The sequence below is a fragment of the Chelonoidis abingdonii genome, chromosome 1 (assembly GCF_003597395.2).
Source record: "Chelonoidis abingdonii isolate Lonesome George chromosome 1, CheloAbing_2.0, whole genome shotgun sequence".
In the NCBI taxonomy this organism is placed as follows: domain Eukaryota; kingdom Metazoa; phylum Chordata; order Testudines; family Testudinidae; genus Chelonoidis; species Chelonoidis abingdonii.
The window spans coordinates 38,538,219-38,557,464 of record NC_133769.1 but is presented as its reverse complement, the minus strand read 5'-3'; the positions used below and the strand labels follow the sequence as shown (position 1 = coordinate 38,557,464).

At 38.5% G+C, this 19,246-nt stretch overlaps 1 protein-coding gene across 1 annotated transcript; it reads right to left on the bottom strand.

The window, feature by feature from the left end:
* Positions 1–2,455: 2,455 nt before the first annotated feature.
* On the bottom strand, positions 2,456–19,216 carry CRELD2 (CRELD disulfide isomerase 2). The gene is made up of 9 exons (XM_032776486.2): positions 19,138–19,216; positions 17,967–18,077; positions 16,225–16,316; positions 14,637–14,813; positions 13,137–13,235; positions 10,879–10,962; positions 9,686–9,781; positions 8,235–8,375; positions 2,456–3,054 (listed from the first exon to the last, which is right to left on the bottom strand). The coding sequence occupies exons 2-9, from the start codon at positions 18,011–18,013 to the stop codon at positions 2,996–2,998; spliced, it is 795 nt and encodes a 264-aa protein (XP_032632377.2). The 5' UTR covers positions 18,014–18,077; positions 19,138–19,216; the 3' UTR covers positions 2,456–2,995.
* Positions 19,217–19,246: the final 30 nt, after the last annotated feature.

Sequence of the window (19,246 nt, the reverse complement as noted above, 5' to 3'; positions counted from 1 at the left end):
ATTGCACTGCTGTAGTCTGGAGCCCAACACTAGACTAGAGCCAATCAGCAATTTTAAGCATCATTTCATTCTCAGTGCCAAGAATTAGTAAAGTTTGACTACATTTATTTCAGAAGTTATGTTTGGTTGTAGGAGCAGTGTGTTATTTATTATTCTCTATCTCATAAACTGGAGGGACCTGAAAGATTTCAATCCAGGCCCCTGCCTTCACTAGCAGGACTAAGTACTGATTTTGCCCAGATCCCTAGTTGCTTCCCGCAAGGGCTGAACTCTCAGCCCTTGGTGTTAGCAGCCAAACATCAAACCACTGAACTATCCCTTGCCCCCTGGGGGACTATCTTCTTGCTCTTATATTAGTCCATGGTACACCCAATCTTGAATACTGCATACGATGTGGTCTCCTCATCTAAAAAATATACTGGCATCAGAGTGCAACTAAAATGATTAGTGGTTTGGAATGGGTCCCTATGAGGGAGAGACTAAAAAGGCTAGGATTTTCAGCTTGGAAAAGAGGAGACTAAGGGGTGATATGATAGAGGTTATATAAATCATGAGTGGTGCAGAGAAAGCAAATAAGGAAAAGTTATTTACTTGTTCCCATAATACAAGAATTAGGGCCACCAATGCAATTAATGCAGCAGGTTTTAAAATAAATACAAGGAAGTTGTTCAACAGCGCACAGTCAACCTGTGGAACTCCTTGCTGAGGAGGTGTGAAGGCTAGGACTACATCAGGTTTAAAAGAGAACTAGATAAATTCATGAGGTTAAGTCCATTAATGGCTGTTTGTCAGAGGGTCGAGATGTGATGGCAGGAGAGAGATCATTTGATCATTATGTGTTAGGTTCACTCCCTCTGGGGCACCTGGCATTGGCCACTGTTGGTAGACAGGATACTGGTCTGGATAAACCTTAAGAATGATCACACTGGGTCAGACTAATGTCTATCCAGCCCAGTATCCTGTCTTCTGAAAATTCCACATTAATGATTTGCTCTTTGGTACCTGAGCAGCGTGCTCGGCTCTCAGAACTTCATGGAGCTTTGAAAGGGGAAGGGCGCATGACTGCAGGGCAGCCAAGTTCAAAACAGTGAGCAAACTGGTCATTGTAGGATACTGGGGGAGGCCAGTTATGGTAATATAATGAACAGCAATGTTTACACTGATGCTTTGTCAGTTTAAGTTCGCTGCAAAAAGTTTTATGCCTCTCATCAAGTTAGTTTTATTTTTCACCAAAATGGAATAGTTTCATTGCCAACAGTGGTACTGCAGTGTGTACACCTCCACTGTTTTACTGCTTTTGGCAATAACACTCTGCAATGTAGACAAGACCAGAGATATTTTTTCCTGCTCTTGCTATAGCTAGTGCTCCTGCTGAAGCTCTAATCTCCCAGTTTGCTTACTGTAAACATGACCTTGCTTCTCAGATTGCTTAAGGGTGTAGCTCCTAAGATTATCTTCCTTGCTCTAATGATACTTCTTGCCTTTGTCCAATGTATTAAGTTTTGTAAGATGGCAGCTTTCAGGACGCATTGTCAACATAAGGTAAACCCAAAAATCTAAGTTTAGTTTATCTCCAGCTCTACCTTCACTTTTTCCAATCAACTCTTCCCCACAGTTCCCTCCTAAGAATGCAACTTAATTCAATTTGTCAATAGGAAGACACAGTCACTGATGCTTTTCTAGGACTCAGGGTAAAAGCGGTTCTGATGCTCTAGAAATCCAGTGGTTGAACTGTTTTTTTTCAAGAGCAGGCAATGGTAGCACTAACTCATTTAAAAAACTTTACACACACACAAAAAAATGTAAAGTAACAAGCTTCATTTTCAATGTTTGTGCTATCATGTGCTGAGTTTTAGTATATAAACTCATACCACTATTTCTGAAGACACTAGCACTGTCAAGCTCATTGTTAAAGATGATTTTTACATCAATTGGCACATGGAAAAATTCAGATACTTACATACTTAAACTGTACCTAGTACAATTCACTAAAGACAAGACTGCCAAAGGAAGAATTAATACAAATAGTAATATTAGTTTCAATATAACCCATTGCTTTGTCATTGGCAAGATACTAATAATATATTGTGCACTGTATACACACCAGCAAAGTAGTTACTGTTGTGCCTATGTAGTATCTAGTGAAAACAGATTTCAATCAACCCCAAAGAGGCAGCTGCTTATAACTATGAGCTCTTTGGTGCAGGGACCATGCCTTGGGTAGGTACAACATCTAGTACAACATTTAATGTAACCGCTTTATTTAGGAGAAATTTGAACTCATCTGGTTTTGTAGACAACTTCCTGAAGAAACATGCCACTAAGTTTGCTCAGATAGTGAGAGCACTTTTCTCCCATTACTGAAACTGCAAAGTAAACTTTCTCCTTTAACCTACTTTCCCCTATAACTTCTATTTAAAGCAAAGCGTGGAGATATTCTGCAACTTGAGACTCATACCAGTCAAAATAAATCTTTATTGAATGCAATATTAGGCATTCTGCTTTCATTTAAGACAAGAGTTTTCCAAAAAGACTCCCTTTTACAGTTTCTAAAAGCCAAATTCTAGTATAGAAAAAATATTCACGGCCAAAGTCCCCAGATGGTCAGTCCATTTTGTTTGAATTATGAAGTTCAACAAACTCAAGCCCTTCTAAAAGGATGATCATTCCTAATAGATGCTAGAAAGAGAAATAGGCAGTTTGCTTAAGAATAAACTGTTTTAAAATCAATTACACCAATTCAAACAAATGCTATACTTTATCCATCTAGAGTGAAGTTTGTAGTTTGAAGGTTTTATTAAACCTGTATAAAAGTGGCATTTATTTGAGTGAATGAAGAAATGCAGCTGGGAGGGCAATTCATCACTATCAGTTTCCAAAATAATCATACTGGCAACCTGAATATTCAACACCATTTCCACAGTACATCAGGTAAACAGCACTTCAGTCCAATAATTTAAAGTGTAGAAATTAATGTCTTGCTTTGGAATGCAGATCATAAATCCTCATGTCCAGCAGATGGAGGTGCAGTTCCCAATGTCTCTACTTCTTCTCCTGTAAGAAGTGTCTCAGTTAGAATAAAGCCTCTAATTACATTTTACAATAAGTACCACCGTATGTGTCACCTTTTGACTCTGGAAACTTACTGTGTTAAGAGAAACTACCGAAGAGTATCCATCAAGAAAGAACCAGCAACATGTGTCAAGTCATGTTGGGGAGAGGCCTGCTTGCATTAGTCTCCTGGTTCCAGTCTACAGAGCCTATGCTTACTGGAGCCAGTGTTTCCATATCATATATGTTCCAAAGGACTTAATTAGAATACACTTATAGCAGAAGCAATCACAATAGCAGCAGCACAGCTTTTTCCGTTTTAAGCCTTTGTTTTCAGTGTATTATAATGTTGACTTAAGTTTAAGAATAAACAATTCAGGAATTTTGATAACAAGGAGAGACACCCTCTTCCAATTAAAACAAACTCTTGTACCTATATCCCAAACAGATGCGTAGGAGACTGACACTTAACAGGGAAATAAGAAGTGCCTTTTGAACATTCTGAGTTATAACCTCATTAATTCACATTGTGAACATGTAACACACCTGTATTCTTTGTTAAACTCAAAATACCTGATCCAAAGCCCACTGAAGAAAATGGGAATATTTCTACTGATTTTAGTGGGCTGTAGATCGGACACAGAGAACACAGCTAAGACTGCACACACATGTATGGCTAACTTAGCTACTTTGTGAAAATTATACTGAAAGCAAGCATAGCTCAACCCTTCATGACATTAGGAAGGGTTAAGAAGGACTTCTGCACAATATGGCTCACATGGACTAAGATTAAACATCAACAGGGACCATCACCACTTAATGTGACTGTCCGCTCCCCCATATTACAGGTCATAGATTTCCACCCTGTAATGCTGACATCAAGCTCAGTAATGTGGTCAGATTAAAATATGAGGAGGATGAAAGGTCCAGGGAAGCTGAGCAGTCAATGGGAGCAGATGGAAACCTTCCCATATTTGGGACTCTCCTTCCAGATGGTGCTGGGGTTGTCTCTCACACTGAGGTTACCTCTCCAGAGGAGGGAACTCCAGTCACTAGGAAGAGATAGGTGTTAGTAATGGGAGATTTGATCATCAGGACATAGATAGCTGGGTTTGTGATGACCAGGAGAACCGTATGGTGACTTGCCTGCCTGGTGCAAAGGTTGCGCATTGCTCGAGGCATCTAGACAGACTTATGTGTAGTGCTGGGTAGGAGCCGGTGTTCGTGGTACATGTAGGTACCAATGACATAGGGACGGGTAGGAGAGATGTCCTGGAAGCCAAATTTAGGCTGCTAGGGAAGAGACTGAAATCCAGGACCCATCATAAAATAGGAGTATATGTCCACATATTACACTGTCACATTCTGCGAAGTCGTCTGCTCAGAGATAAACTGTGGTATTTCATCTTATGTATTTTGATGTGCTGAATTCAAATTGACAATTAAACACTGATTGGCTACTAGATATTTAAGTTTTACATTTATTTCAGTAGTATGTGTGATAGTAAAGTTTAATCATAAATGTAAACCTAGGTCTTTCATGTGTTATGGTGCTTTACAGTGTATTCTTACCCGTCCGTGTATGAAACACTTAAAATCAGCAAAAGGTTATATACATAAAATTTTATTATGAACAAAGGCAACTTATGTAATAGTTGGTCCTATATCAGGTCACTCGCGCTTCTTGGCTTGTCCTTGTATTCATAAATGGAGATCTCTTTCACTGGTCCAGCATATCTGCAAGCATTGTGCCGCCATTTGCCTTATAGCTTCTCTTGTTGCAATTCCTGGTGAAATCGCTCGCCTGCTGTTGCTCAACTGCCATCACACTTCGCTGATAAAAATTAGATGAAAGTTGCACAAAATGATCTTTAGTGACAGTGCACCAGGCGTTGTATGCTTGAGGAGGTTTTCCACCAACCCTTAGTTGTCTGCCTTGTTTTTTTCAGAATTTGCCAACTAACTGAAGGCTTCCTGCTCTTCCTTGCCACGCAGTGGCATGGTCACATGCATCATCTCAAGAAGTTCACGCATCTGGGACCAACACACACCCTTCTTTATCTTAGCTTCACTTACCTTGAAATTTCCCAGAGGTACTTGAAGCTGCTTTTTTGTCAATGCCTGACAAGTTCTTCGTCAACCAGGCTGATGTGAGTCGTAGGGTGGTAACAACATCTTCTGGATCCAACAAGTGGTGGATGCTGAACACTTTCCTCCCACGCGTCCAATGACTGTCAGAGTGGCCAATCTTTCTTGATGTAGTGGAATTCTTGCACGACGTACTCCCATCACGAGAAACGCGTACTTTGTAATCCAGCTGCAGACCAAGCAAGAGAGCAAAACTCAAATAGCCACATCAAGCTTGCCACTGAGTTGTCTAGTTTATGCACTCTCAAAATGTGTTCATTGTCATAGGTTCGGCTATGGACGGCGCCAATGGAATTGATGGCAAACATTGCCCTTATGCAGCAAACAGCTACTCCTCGTGAATCAAATAACGTCCCACCTCATCTGATCTGAACGCTATGAGGGCTGCCATCAACTCAATGTTATTGCGGCTACAAGATCACTTTCATGAGAAGATCGACAAACCTTCTGATGTCACAGACATCGAACCTGTCACCTACCTGCAGAGATTCCACTGCTTGTTAGTCGGAGCCCAACAGCTAGACTAGACCAATCCGCAATTTAAGCATCATTTCTTTCATTGACAAGAATTAGTAAAGTATTGACACATTTATTTCAGAAGTATGTTTGTTGTAGAGCCGTGTTTTTATCTTATTCTCTATCTCATAGCATGGAAGGGACCTGAAAGATTATCAATTCAGCCCCTGCATTCTACTAGCAGGCTAAGTACTATTTTCCCCAGCATCCCTAGTGCTCTCGCAAGCGATTGAACTCTCAGCCTTGGTGTTGCAGCCAAACCTCAAACAGCTATACTTCGCCCCCTGAGGCGGATTCTTATTTCTTATATAGTCCTGTGTACACCCAATCTTGAATACTGTGCATAAGATGTGTCTCGCTCACTCAAAAAAGATATACTTGGCCTGAAAACGTCAAAGTTTGTGCAACTAATGATTAGTGGTGGATGGGTTTTCCCCTATAAGCAGAGAGATAAAAGGCTAGGATCTTTCGCTTGGAAAAGAGGAACTAAGGGGGATATGATAGAGGTATATAAATATTGATGTGCGAGAAGCAACTAAGAAATTATTTACTTTCCATAATCAAGATTAGGGACACCAATGCAATTAATGCGCAGGTTTAACATAAATACCAGGAAGTTGTTCAACAGCGCACAGTCAACCTGTGAACTCCTTGCTGAGGAGGTGTGAAGGCTAGGATACATCAGGTTTAAAAAGAACTAGATTAATTCATGAGTAAGCATTAATGGCTGTTTGTCAGAGGGTCGAATGGATGGCAGGAGAGAGCTCATTTGTCATTATGTGTTATCACCCCTCTGGGGCACCTGCATGGCCACTGTTGTAGACAGATACTGGCTGGATAAACCTTAGAATATCACACTGGGTCAGACTAATGTCTATCCAGCAGTTCCTGTCTTCTGAAAAATTCCACATTAATATTTGCTCTTTTGGTACCTGAGCAGCGTGCCGCTCTCAGAACTTCATGGGGCTTAAAGGGGAAGGGCGCATGACTGCAGGGCAGCAAGTTTCAAAACAGTGAGCAACTGTCATGTAGGATCCTGGGGAGGCAGTTATGGTATATAATAACAGCACTGTTAACACTATTGCTTGTCCGTTTAAGTTCGCTGCAAACGTTTATGCCTCTCATCAGTTAGTGTTGAATTTTTCCCAAAATGAATATTCCTTGCTCACAGTGGTATGCAGTGTTACACCTCCACTTTTTTTACGCTTGCAATAACACTCTGCAATGTAGACAAGACAGGATATTTTCCTGTCTGCATAGCTAGTGCTCCTGCTGAAGCTCTATCTCCATATTGCTTACTGTAAACCATGACCTTGCTTTCGAGGCTTAAGGGGTAGGTCCTAAGATTATCTTCCTTCCTATGCTACTTCTTGCCTTTGTCCATGTATAGTTTTGTACGATGCAGCTTTCGGACGCATTGTCAACTAAGTAAACCCAAAAATCTAAGTTGTTTATCTCCAGCTCTACCTTCCTTTTCAATCAACTCTTCCCCACATTCCCTCCTAAGATCAACTTAATTCAATGTCAATAGAGACACATCACTGATGCTTTCTGACTCAGGTAAAACGGTTCTGCTTAGCAATCCAGTCGTTAACTGTTTTTTTTCAAGACAGCAAGGGTATCAACACCATTAAACTTACAACACACAAAAAATGTAAAGTACAATCGTCATTTTCAATGTTTGTGCTATCATTGCTGAGTTATTTAGTATATAAGCATACCACTATTCTGAGACATTGCAGATGATACTAAACTACTCAAGATAGTTAAGACCAAAGGAGACTGTGAAGAACTTCAAAAAGATCTCACAAAACTAAGTGATTGGGCAACAAAATGGCAAATGAAATTTAATGTGGATAAATGTAAAGTAATGCACATTGGAAAAAATAACTCCAACTATACATACAATATGATGAGGGCTAATTTAGCTACAACGAGTCAGGAAAAAGATCTTGGAGTCATCATGGACAGTTCTCTGAAGATGTCCACGCAGTGTGCAGAGGCGGTCAAAAAAGTAAACAAGATGTTAGGAATCATTAAAAAGAGAAAGAGAATAAGCCTGAGAAATATTATTGCCCTTATATAAATCCATGGTACGCCCACATCTTGAATACTGTGTACAGATGTGGTCTCGTCACCTCAAAAAAGATATACTGGCACTAGAAAAGGTTCAGAAAAGGGCAACTAAAATGATTAGGGGTTTGGAGGGTCCCATATAAGGAGAGACTAAAGAGGCTAGGACTCTTAAGCTTGGAAAAGAGGAGACTAAGGGGGGATATGATAGAGATGTCTCTACCCACAAACAACTTAAAATTAAAGACATCAAAAAAAGGAGGCCCAGATTAAGGGTTGATGGATGTGTACACATGCACTCACAGATGAGAAAGTGGAAGTGACAGGATACTCTCAGAACAAATATAGTGACAAAGCTGTAAAGTATTCACACCTTGTAAGCCTGTATGTTAGGCATGCTGTACTAAAGTACTTCTAGTTTAAGGGCCTTTTTTTAAGTCACTCACCTGTTTTTTCAGTCTGAACACAAATACCATCTTTTTCTTCAAAGCTTTCTGAACAGACACATTTGTAACTGCCTGGGGTGTTAATACAGTCTTCATTTTCTCTTAAACACACCTTTTCAGCAAGGTTACACTCATCAATATCTAAAAAAGAAATTAACTGCTTTAAAACAAGTAATTGTTTCATTCATAGTGAAAACTGCTAGCACCAGTCCCATGTAAGTGTCCAACAATCAGCTACGTAGGGGGTTTGCAAAGAACTTTCAAGACATATTTAATTTCAACAGGGGAAGATAAACATTGCTCTCTTCCTCTGTGGATGTCAAGGCCCTTCTAGTATATTCCTTTACTGCTCCTCAGTACTGAAGAAGGCAGAAATGCTGCCCATAGTTTTGACTTCTGTCAGAGTAACCTGTCTTGATTCTGCTGTCTTCAGACAGAGATGTCAAACTCATTGGGAGCAGTGTGCTGATTCCATGTTTAATTGTTCATGGGGTGGGATAAGTTCAGGACTTTGTACTCATCTCAATATACAGCAAATCTCACAGATGTTAGTTGAAGATTTGCACAGACATTGAGGGGAGATTAGAGGCTTTGCGTAGTAAACTATTTTTTCAGTACCAAATGGTCACATTCAGTAAGAAAATGCTCCTCTTTAGGCCATCAGTAAAAAAAAACAAAACAACAAAATAACAGGCAGAAGTAATCTTCCCTCCACTCTTTTGCTCCTTCTTTGTATGTCCCTCTGTTCTTCTCTACAAACTTCCTTCTCCACAGTAACTAACATTTCCACCCCTCCAGGGCTTCACTCCATCCCTTTTCCCAATGAAATACTTTAGTGTCAAAGCTTTAATTATTAATCATCATCCTGGAGCTTCAGAGTTGCCACTCTAAAATTAGATTAATAGGAGACAGAGTCCACATGGCTGCAGCATTGTTTCAGGCTGCCTGCTAACTCTTGCAGACATGACAAACTACACTGTTCATATTTGCAAGCTTGCCTTTAATAAAAATTAAAGCTTAAAGTCTGCATAACATGAGCATGTACAGTAATTCAGGTCAGAAATCATGACGACTATATGTTTGACTCTCCTGAATGAGTTATCTTGTCACTATAATGGATATACCAGGAACAAACATTAAGTGTTAAATGCAGTACCTTTTCCCCCTGTGTAGCAGTGTCTAGTTTTTTAGGCCTTGCTGTAGATCAGTTTAGCCATATGCAGAGCATCTGAATAGTAGAAGGAATCTCTATTATTACATAAAACCAGTGGACTGCTGAGCTTTTTATTTTATGAAACATTTTGAAGCATTTCCAAACATGAAGCTCTAACAGACTAACATTAAAGAGAGATAATCAACAATAACCCATCTAGTATTCCAGCTTTTGGGACATATGTTGATCTAGCAAGTGCACTACAGTACATTAAGAATAACTCAAAAATCCAACTAACCTGTACACTTTTCATCTTCTACTGTGTATCCAGACGAGCAGTTTTTACATTTGCCAGGACCTTCTCCTGTGCAGCCTACACAGCTAGTATCGCATGCTAAAACAAAACACCATTAATGTATACCGGAATGCAGATGAGATGTAAACAGAAAAGACTGTATCTTGAATTTAAGCTCACAAATTTACATCAATAAGGAGTGAGGGGGGAGTGAAAGAAATTATAGTTCCCAAAATAATACTAACTCATTCACGTGTTCAACATAAAGCCACCTATAGGCCCCTCCCCATCTCTTCCCAATCAGGACTGGGCACTATTATAAGGGTGCTTAATTGAACAATAGGACAGCCCCTGATGAGCTCCAAATTAGTTTCTTCACTGTTGTGCACTTAATTTTGTGATCTTCAATTTGGATTTTGGGGAAAAGGGTAATTCAGCTTCCTTGGTTTAAAAAGGAAACAAAGAACATGAAAAGAAACTGCCTGTGCTGGTTAATAACATTTAAACATTCCCTGTGGGCAGTGGCGGTTACCCATTATTAAGCTGAATAGTTTCTACTATTTAGCTAGACAGTTTTCTGCAGTGAGGGTTTAACATGGCAACAGTACATTAGTTTAGTTTACATTGTGAGGACTTTGTGAAATGGAAATATATATTTAGTTTTCTTCAAGCATTCCAGAAGAGTTCACTTTAAGTTGAAACCAAGCACAGAAAGTTTGATCAATAAAGAAAGTTTCAGAAAGCTATGAGCAAGGAAAAGCCGAAAATAATTAATGGTATTCTAGGTGTAACTATATCATTTACTGCTACAAATAGTATAAGAGGCTTTAACTGTCTTATAAACAAAGTTGATTTATAATGGTGATGTAGACAAGGCTGTAACAAAATAGCAGTATGTGTCATTAATACATTCAGATTCTGAACACCAGCGACAAACTTCAAGACACACTACAGATAATGTCAATTATACAAACATCCCTCAAAATGAAATATGAAAAAAGGAAGAGGACACAAACAGCAAATCCTCTTATTCTAACTTGTGGTTAGGACAGAAAAAAAATTATAGTTAAATTAATATGGGTATTTTTGAATCAATAGTATTAGTCACGCTTGTCTAATAGAAGAAAATAACAGAAGTTGTTCCATCCTGTACAGATCAAATATTATTCTAAATGTTAAGGTAATTGAAAGGAAACCTTTGCATATAAAAGATCCATTTGTGTTTAGACAGTACTGATCATCTCTGCAAGGAGAAGCTTCTACAGCACATTCATCCACATCTGAAACATAAGAAATGACACAGGTTAACAGTTAACATAATGTTTAAGTGTTAATCTTAAACATCTTGTAAGAACTTTTTTTTTTTTTTTTTTTTTTTTTTTTTTTTTTTTTACAGGTCATGATTCAAGTCCTCTGAAGTTAATAGAAAGACTGCTATCAACTCCCATCCAATGAGGTTGCATCAGGTCCACAACGTCCTGAAAGCAAAAAGCTTTCAGTGCCCAAAATTAATTTGCCCAACTTGAAAATGTATATTTAACACTCAAGTACTAATGAAGCTTCATTCTGTTTAGAGCAACAGCGAGACAGACACTTCAGACTGGAATGATTTCAAGTTAAATAAAAAGCAACTGAGATTGAGAAAACCTCACATCCTATGTGTTTCCAAGTCTAACACTTGGAGGTCTGCATTCTCCCACACTGATCAGATAAACATTACAGTAGACCCTCAGAGTTATGAATCCCTGAATTATGAACTGATTGGTCAACCACACATCTCATTTGGAACCAGAAGTATGAAATCAGGCAGCAGCAGAGACTAAAAGAAGCAAATACGGTACACTGTATTAAATGTAAATTACTAAAAAAACAAAGGGACAACTTAAAAAAAGATTTGACAAGACAAGGAAATTGTTTCTGTGCTTGTTTCATTTAAATTAAGATGGCTAAAAGCTGCATTTTCCTTCTGCATGGTAAAGTTTCAAAGCTGTATTAAATCAATGTTCAGTTGTAAACTTTTGAAAGAACAACCATAAATGTTTGTAACTCTGAACAAAATGTTAAGACTTTCGAACAACCTCCATTCCCGAGGTGTTCGCAACTCTGAGGTTCTACTGTATGTAACTTGCAATATTCAGACAGTCACTTCCACCTCACTAGAACACTTCTGCTTTTGCTGCTTCCATGTTACAAGCCAGCAAAGTGCTCTAGGTGTTGTTAAAGATACAAGATTGAAGAGGAAAGTACAATACGGGATTGGAGAAGAAATTAAGTGTGATTAACAAGCCATGTTGAACATTAATGCCACTTTAGGAAGCCAAGTACATGCTCATTTTGGCTGTGAATTCAAGGAAAGTGTGCAAGTCCACTAAACTAAAAAGTGGATAAAAGCACTATATATATAAAAAAGCTTAATAGATGGTTTTGTTGTTCTACAAATAAAAGCACACAACTCATTTTAATATCAGTAGTCTTACCTTTCTAATGCAATGGATATGCCTTCTCTCCCCTGCTGGGGCTGGGGGGGGGGAGGAGCGGGGAGTGTGTCTCCCTCTCTCCCCTGCCACAGCAGCACCCTGAGCTGGGGCTAGGAAGGAGAGGAGTCTCTCCCTGGCAGCTGCACCCCTGGAGCTGGGGAAAGTCACCTCTTTCTGTGGTCGCCACAGCCCTGCACGTCCCAAATTCCTCCCACTTCCTCTTCTCACCCCTACTATCCTCTCCCACCTACCCCTATTCCTCCTCAAGGCCACCTTACCTTACATGTGCGTCTTCTCCAGGGTGCAGGCACCTAATTAGCGAAGCAACGCATGCGCGGCTCTGCTAATTAGATGGGTGCCCTTCCACTCTCTCATGTGTGGGCACCCAGGCACGCACCTTAGAGGGAATTATCTGCAGGCCACCTGAATGGAGCTCGTGGACCATTGGCAGTCCATGGACCACAGTTTGAGAACCTCTGCTCTATACTACACCTTTACAGAGTTCTGACAGCTTTAGACCCTACTAGCATTGTTTAGATATACAGTAGCATGGAGATGGCATCAGTTTTCTGCACAACTTTTCTATCAGTTCTCTTAAGCAATCCCACAATACATAGTACAATGCCATTCAAGATATTTCTAAAGCATTAATTAAAAATATTTAGTATTCAAATGTACCCACGTTTATCACCAAGTGTGATAAATATATATATATACACACACACTTGTGGTTCAGTGGATTACAGATGCAAGCTTTCAGTTCAGATTACTTGTTCCATGCATTATGTTACAAGTCAGGAATCAAGAGACTACCATAAATCACAGAACACATCTGAGCTAGTTTCCAGAAGGATATCATAAATGCTTTTATAGTGGAATGGTTTCAAATTGATGTGGTCTAAGCTTATCAATGTTAAGTTCAATTATTTTTTAAAATGCATTTAACTTTGTGTTAGTGTGGACAAGACCTTGCTTACCCACACAGGTTTCGTCCTCATTTTTGATCCAGCCCTCTTTACAATCCTTGCAGTCTTTGTCAGTTGAGCCAGAGCAAGTTTTACAAGCATCATGGCAAGCTGGAAAGAGATTTTGAGCAGTCAGAGCTACATTAACTTATGCTTTAAACAAAATTAGATTTTCTTTCAAAAAGTTTAAGTCTTCAGGCAACTAAATACTAGGATTGACCAGAAACTACCTGATCACATTAACGTATAAATATAATGCTTCAGAATAAATCTGAGTTTTTATAAATATCATATGCTATTTTATTTTTAACGACACACACTTCCATTCACCCACTACCAAAATCTGACTACCTATAGAGTGGAAGAGAGCAAGCACTTTAACTAGCAACACTATACAACAAGCTAGAATTTTTGTTTTTGTATTTTGCATAATTTTAATGAAGAATAAAGTCAAGTGAAACTAACTACATGAGGTGGGACAGAACATAGTTACCCACATTAGAACTTAGTAAGTACAGAGAGGTTGGCACCCTTGAGAAGAGAGTCGTGAGATTATTTGATCACTGGAAGTGGCTGGAACCAATTTCACCTCTCATCAGAAATATGGCAACTCCTGCAACCCTTTGTTCACTAGTACAGTGTTGGGGCACTAGTTTAGTACTAACCCAGAGCAGTGCTACCTACTGAATCAGCAAACAATTTTTTTTAGCACCCAATTTTGCTTTAGGACCCAACCACCTGAGATGGCTGACCTCAAAAACACTGGTGAAACATGCTATGCATCCAGTATTAGGATTTGATACTACTGGATAAATTTCTTTAGATCATAATATGAATCAAGTTAGATGGGAAAAAAAAAGTGCTACATAACTGCATTAAAACACTGCTAAATAGTGCTACTAATAGTTCAGTTAACGTTAAGTAACATTTTTAGTTAAATCCTACTATCAGTTTTTTTTAAGCTACTAAAGTCTGCTCTGAACTGAATTGCAAAATTAGAGTGTTAGACTCAAGATATACAACTGTGAGGATTTTTGTTTTAGATGGGACTTAAACGGATTTTGGCTAAAAATATTGTGAAGTGACCGGAACAGACTATTACACAGGCTATAAAGTAGACCACCATATGGTAATCTAAGGTCAAAATTTCATAAGATATTTGCTACATATTTTAATATATTATTTCTGCAATTAAAATCAATAGTTAAATTTAAGAATTGAAATATGCTACAAAGTTACTTAAAGATTACTGTCAGAACAGATTAACAAAAAAACAAAGACCGTTCAGGAGAATGATTTGCCAGATCCTCAGATACTCCAGCACAATGGAATATGTGCATGACTGATATGTCTCACTAAGACACGGTAATCTAACATTCTAATTCTTTTCTCCTCATTCTTGTCATCTTATATCCTCTACTTGCGTGATTTTCTAAGATATTTTATTAAATATATCAGAATTCTTAAGTACTAACAAAGGGTTACACAAAGAGGTAAGCAAATGCTAGTTACCTGCACAAACAGAATGTGTGTCATTTTTCAGGATGCTGTAATAACCATCAGCGCACTCTAGACAAAACTCTCCTGTGTACTCCCTGTTACAACTGCATGATCCATCCCCACCTCTAGTGCCATCTCCATCACATTTACCATTTCCATGGCAAGGCCTTTCTGATCCACCGTGACATGCTATAAAGAGGGTTAAAACATTATAACTTAGAACTTTTCATTACTATGGGGGGGGAAATAAAACACAACACCTTGAAATTCTAAACAGGTGTATTTTCTATCTCCTTCCAACCCCAACTCTTCCATTACCCATCCATTCCCAAATTAGCCAATAAAAAGTGAGAGGGAATTTATTTTTCATGTTGGAAGATCATGTCATGTGCAGAACCTCCTCATTAGTTGTGTTCTACTCCTGAAACCAAAAAAAAATGTTCCATGACAGGGTCTTCATTTTGTACTTCAGTATATAGGTCAATGCCAATAATCAATGTCTTAAGGACATCTGAAATTAAAATAATGTGTTTCAGATAAAGATTGGTTTTCATAAGAATTTTGGAGTTATCTAGAGTTTACCTATTGTGCTGAACTTCTTTTATACCATTTCTTGAAAAACAGAGTTAAGAAAATAGATTTCCTGAAAAAAGGTAGCAAAGAGGCCTAGATTGAGGAATAGGCCTACCCTTTGCTCACTTGCACATCCAAATGTTTCAACTCCAACCAGCGCCAATATAAAATAGCTATGTCTCTGCTACCTGCTTACTGGAGTTTTGACTAAGTTTATTCCACTTAAGTGAATTTGGGTTTCAGGAAAACAAATAAGTTTCATGTAACTTGGAATTCATTTAATCAGGCTTCATCTATTTAGCAACTAACAAAAAGATAATTGGATTGTGAAGAATGATCAGATTTCAACTGCAGGTAGGTATTAATGGCACTACTTATAAGAGAGGTCCATTTTTGAGCTAACCCTGTTACCATGACATCACTTCAGAGGGCAGCCTTAGCCTGCCACTCAGCCAGGTCTGTAGTTGTCTCATAGATGTAGTGTCACTTTGATCTAACCCATTCCTCTTCCCACTTACTTCTCCTACTCTTTTTCGAGAATCACCTAGCTACTGTGCCTCCTCTGCTGCTGTTCCTAAACCTCACCAGCTGCCTTGCTCCCATTTCTCGTACTCTCCCTTCCACCTGACCCTCAACTGTGGATTTGCCTGTATCTTCCCCAGCAGTCTCCAGGATGCTTTGCTGTCTCTTGCCTCTCAACTGCTACTCTACTTCAGCTACACTACTTCCATATGTGCACACAATTCTTGCTATTTACTGTACTGCTATTGTAAATATCACGGTATCTGGGCACTAACCCTTCTTTTTGCCTCACTGTTATGGTTCTGCCTGCTCAGCCCCCACTTCAAGGCACCACTTCCCTCTCACCTCTTTTGATCTGGACCCCCATTAAGTCAGATGGAGTCTCCAACAAGGTTCTATTTTTTACAAAGCAGTTCAGGACAGACAAGTATTAGATGACTGGATAAAACAGAGCCAATATACTCATGGGCTTAAAATTACTGTAATTTTTAATTTAAAGAAATACCAATGCAGTCTGGTCCATATGTTCCAGCAGGGCAGCAAACTTCAGTAGTTTCTATACAAAACCATTTATACAAATCAGGATACTTCTTCTTTCTGTATAATAAAGATATTCATTTCTTAAAAGGAGTAAAGATTCCTGTTTCTAGCTCATCACACAAGTCAACAAAACTCTACTGTTTGAAATACACATTTAACACAATTCTCGAGAGTAGCACATGGGCAAACTTCTCACCTTGGCTGACTACTATAAAAAAAGTGAAGTGTAGTTTTGGAGGACAGAATAAAAATAATCAAAACATACAGATTAAATAATTTTAAAATGGATCACAATTGTTTTCTGTCAACAATGGAAAGAACTATCTTAATTCAGTGACTAGTTGCTAGAAGCCTTCCAGAATTTGATGGTATCCCAAAACCAAATTACTTTATTTAAATAATGAAAGAAGTGTAATAAACAGAAAAAGTTTGGTTTTTTATTTCATATCCCCTGACTTTAAAAAAAAATAAAGGGAAAGGTAAAGAGTGAGGGAACAGTCCAACCAACTAATTTTTTTTCTTAAGGTATGGAATATAGTCAAAACCAGTAGTGGGCAACCTATGGCCCGTGGGCCGCATGCAGCCCATCAGGATAAGCCGATTGCGGACCACAGGACATTTTGCCGACGTTGACCGTCTGCAGGCTCGGCCCCCTGCAGCTCCCAGTGGCTGCAGTTCGTCATTCCCGGCCAATGAGAACTGCAGGAAGCGGCAGGCTGCAGGGATGTGATGGAGTACATGATGAAATAATACAAGCACAAGTGGCCCTACTAATCCCAGGTTAAACTGGCAGAACTGGCAGTTAGAGGAGCTACTTTTTTACTTGTAAACTGAGAAAATATCTGGAACTATGAAGAAGAGATATGGAATCCTACAAAGCCATCCTCGCTTAGTATGATTATTTATTTATATTACAGTAGTACATAGAAATCTTAACCATTGATCGGGATGGGAACAGTAACAGAAACCATGGGATTGTACCGAAGACTATTAGAAAAATGCTACACGTTCACAAGGAATCAAATCCCTGGACTCACATTAGCATCAACCTGCTATCGAGTGAGTTAGTAAGTCAGGAAAACAACAAAAAAAAAACAGAAGAATTGTCTTTAAGGCAATGTTCATCTAGGACAAACAACAAGAAACTCCACAGGCTCATAGATCTAGCAACTCATCCATCCAAGGTAAACAGAACAATATGCCATTTATTGTGCATTATCTTTCCAAATTTAAGAAGAGCTAGGTCTTTTTGCTCAAGGTACTTAAATAGAGATCTCAAGATATTTTTAAGAAGCAACGTTTGCCAGGGTGTCTTAGCTAAATTTCTACCTTTCCTTATTGCTGTAATGCATGCCGAATGGGTGCTACCTTCCAGTCCTGAGACTGCTGCATTTCATAATACTTTGCATATAGAGTAATAAAGTGCTTTTAGAGTCTTTGGAATGAAAGGTGCAGTATAAATATCAAATAACATCAGAATAATATCATGGCTACACTATGAACTTTCTCCACAGTTTACCCTGATTCCACAATCCTAACTGATCAGTAACCACAGAGAAAAAAATAGTAGTTTTTTACTGAGTTATTGTAGCGGGAGGGAGGGAGGCTGAGCTATTCTTATTGATCAGGCACAGGATTTGGTAACGAAGGATTGTCCTCTTAGATATTTATCCACAAATAAAGAACTCACTAGAGATTGTTACCTACAGTTTGAACCACCAGTTCTCTATATGTTCTTCATGCTCTTCTACCATGTTGTTGCATTCAAAGTTACTGCTGTCACACAGGTTCTCTATGATCTCTACAAGACGGATTTCACTAGAAGTGAAAAAAATTACAAGTTTAAAATTAAATTTAAGAATGGTATGAGATACTGAGTATCTCCAACCTCTTAACTTTTATTATGTGATCACTTTGTGGTGTGATTTGGGCCTGTTCCCAAATATAGCAACAAAACATCCCGTGCAGAAGCATAAAAATAGTTAATGTTGCGTCAACTAAGATGCCAGTACCAGTGACGAACAAAATCACAAGAACCACTTTAATTTAACCAATTATATTTATAGATTATAGTGGGTTGCACAGGAAAAAAAGAAAACAAATATTCTCAGTCGCAATATTTTTAATATTTATCTAACGTAAAATCAGATATTGACAAGCAATATAAATCCACACTTTTGTAGTAACTCAAATCTAGAATTTTCACACTAGCATCTTATTATCCAGAGACCAAAATTCAATACTGAATTTGCAGATTGAGAGAAGACTACAATCAGACTGGCAGGTTTTTTATCCTGCATATGAAAGAAATGGAAAGGTAAAGTATAAAATTGTTCTAGCATTCAAACAGGAAGGAAGTCTGGACTTTTGGATTGCTGTCTGTCAAAGTTGGTCCAATAAAAGATATTGCCTCACTCTCCTTATCTCTCTAGTATCCTGGGACCAACAATGCTAAAACAACACTGCATTCTACAATACTGCAGGCATTTAGGAAGCGATTGTTCATTTAACAAACTCTAGTGCAACACATATGACAACAGTTTGGGATTAAGATCAAGGCTGTGATAGCTCTGACAGAGGAAAAAAAAACACTACTCAATAAAATTGCTAAATAACCTCACAAGATTTTCAACAGCTTAGTTTTTGGTGGTGTTGGTAAAAATCAGATTGAGGGTTAAAACACTGGACTGTAGTCTTCACCAAAAACTGCTATTACCCATGGAAATATCAAATTCGTTCCATTTTATCAGAAATCATTAAGAACACATAGCTTTTATTTTATTATTCTACAAATTGCGTTCAGTATTTATGCTATAACATTATTGCAGATGAGAAGCATGGCTTAGTCACAAAGTAAACGTCCATAGATATACTGTACCTGGATTCATACTTGGATAGGGTTTTCTCTTCCCAAGCAGTGTTCCCACCACCAAAATTCTTTTTTGCTGTATCTGCTAATCCCTACAGAAGACAAAATACTTTTTAAA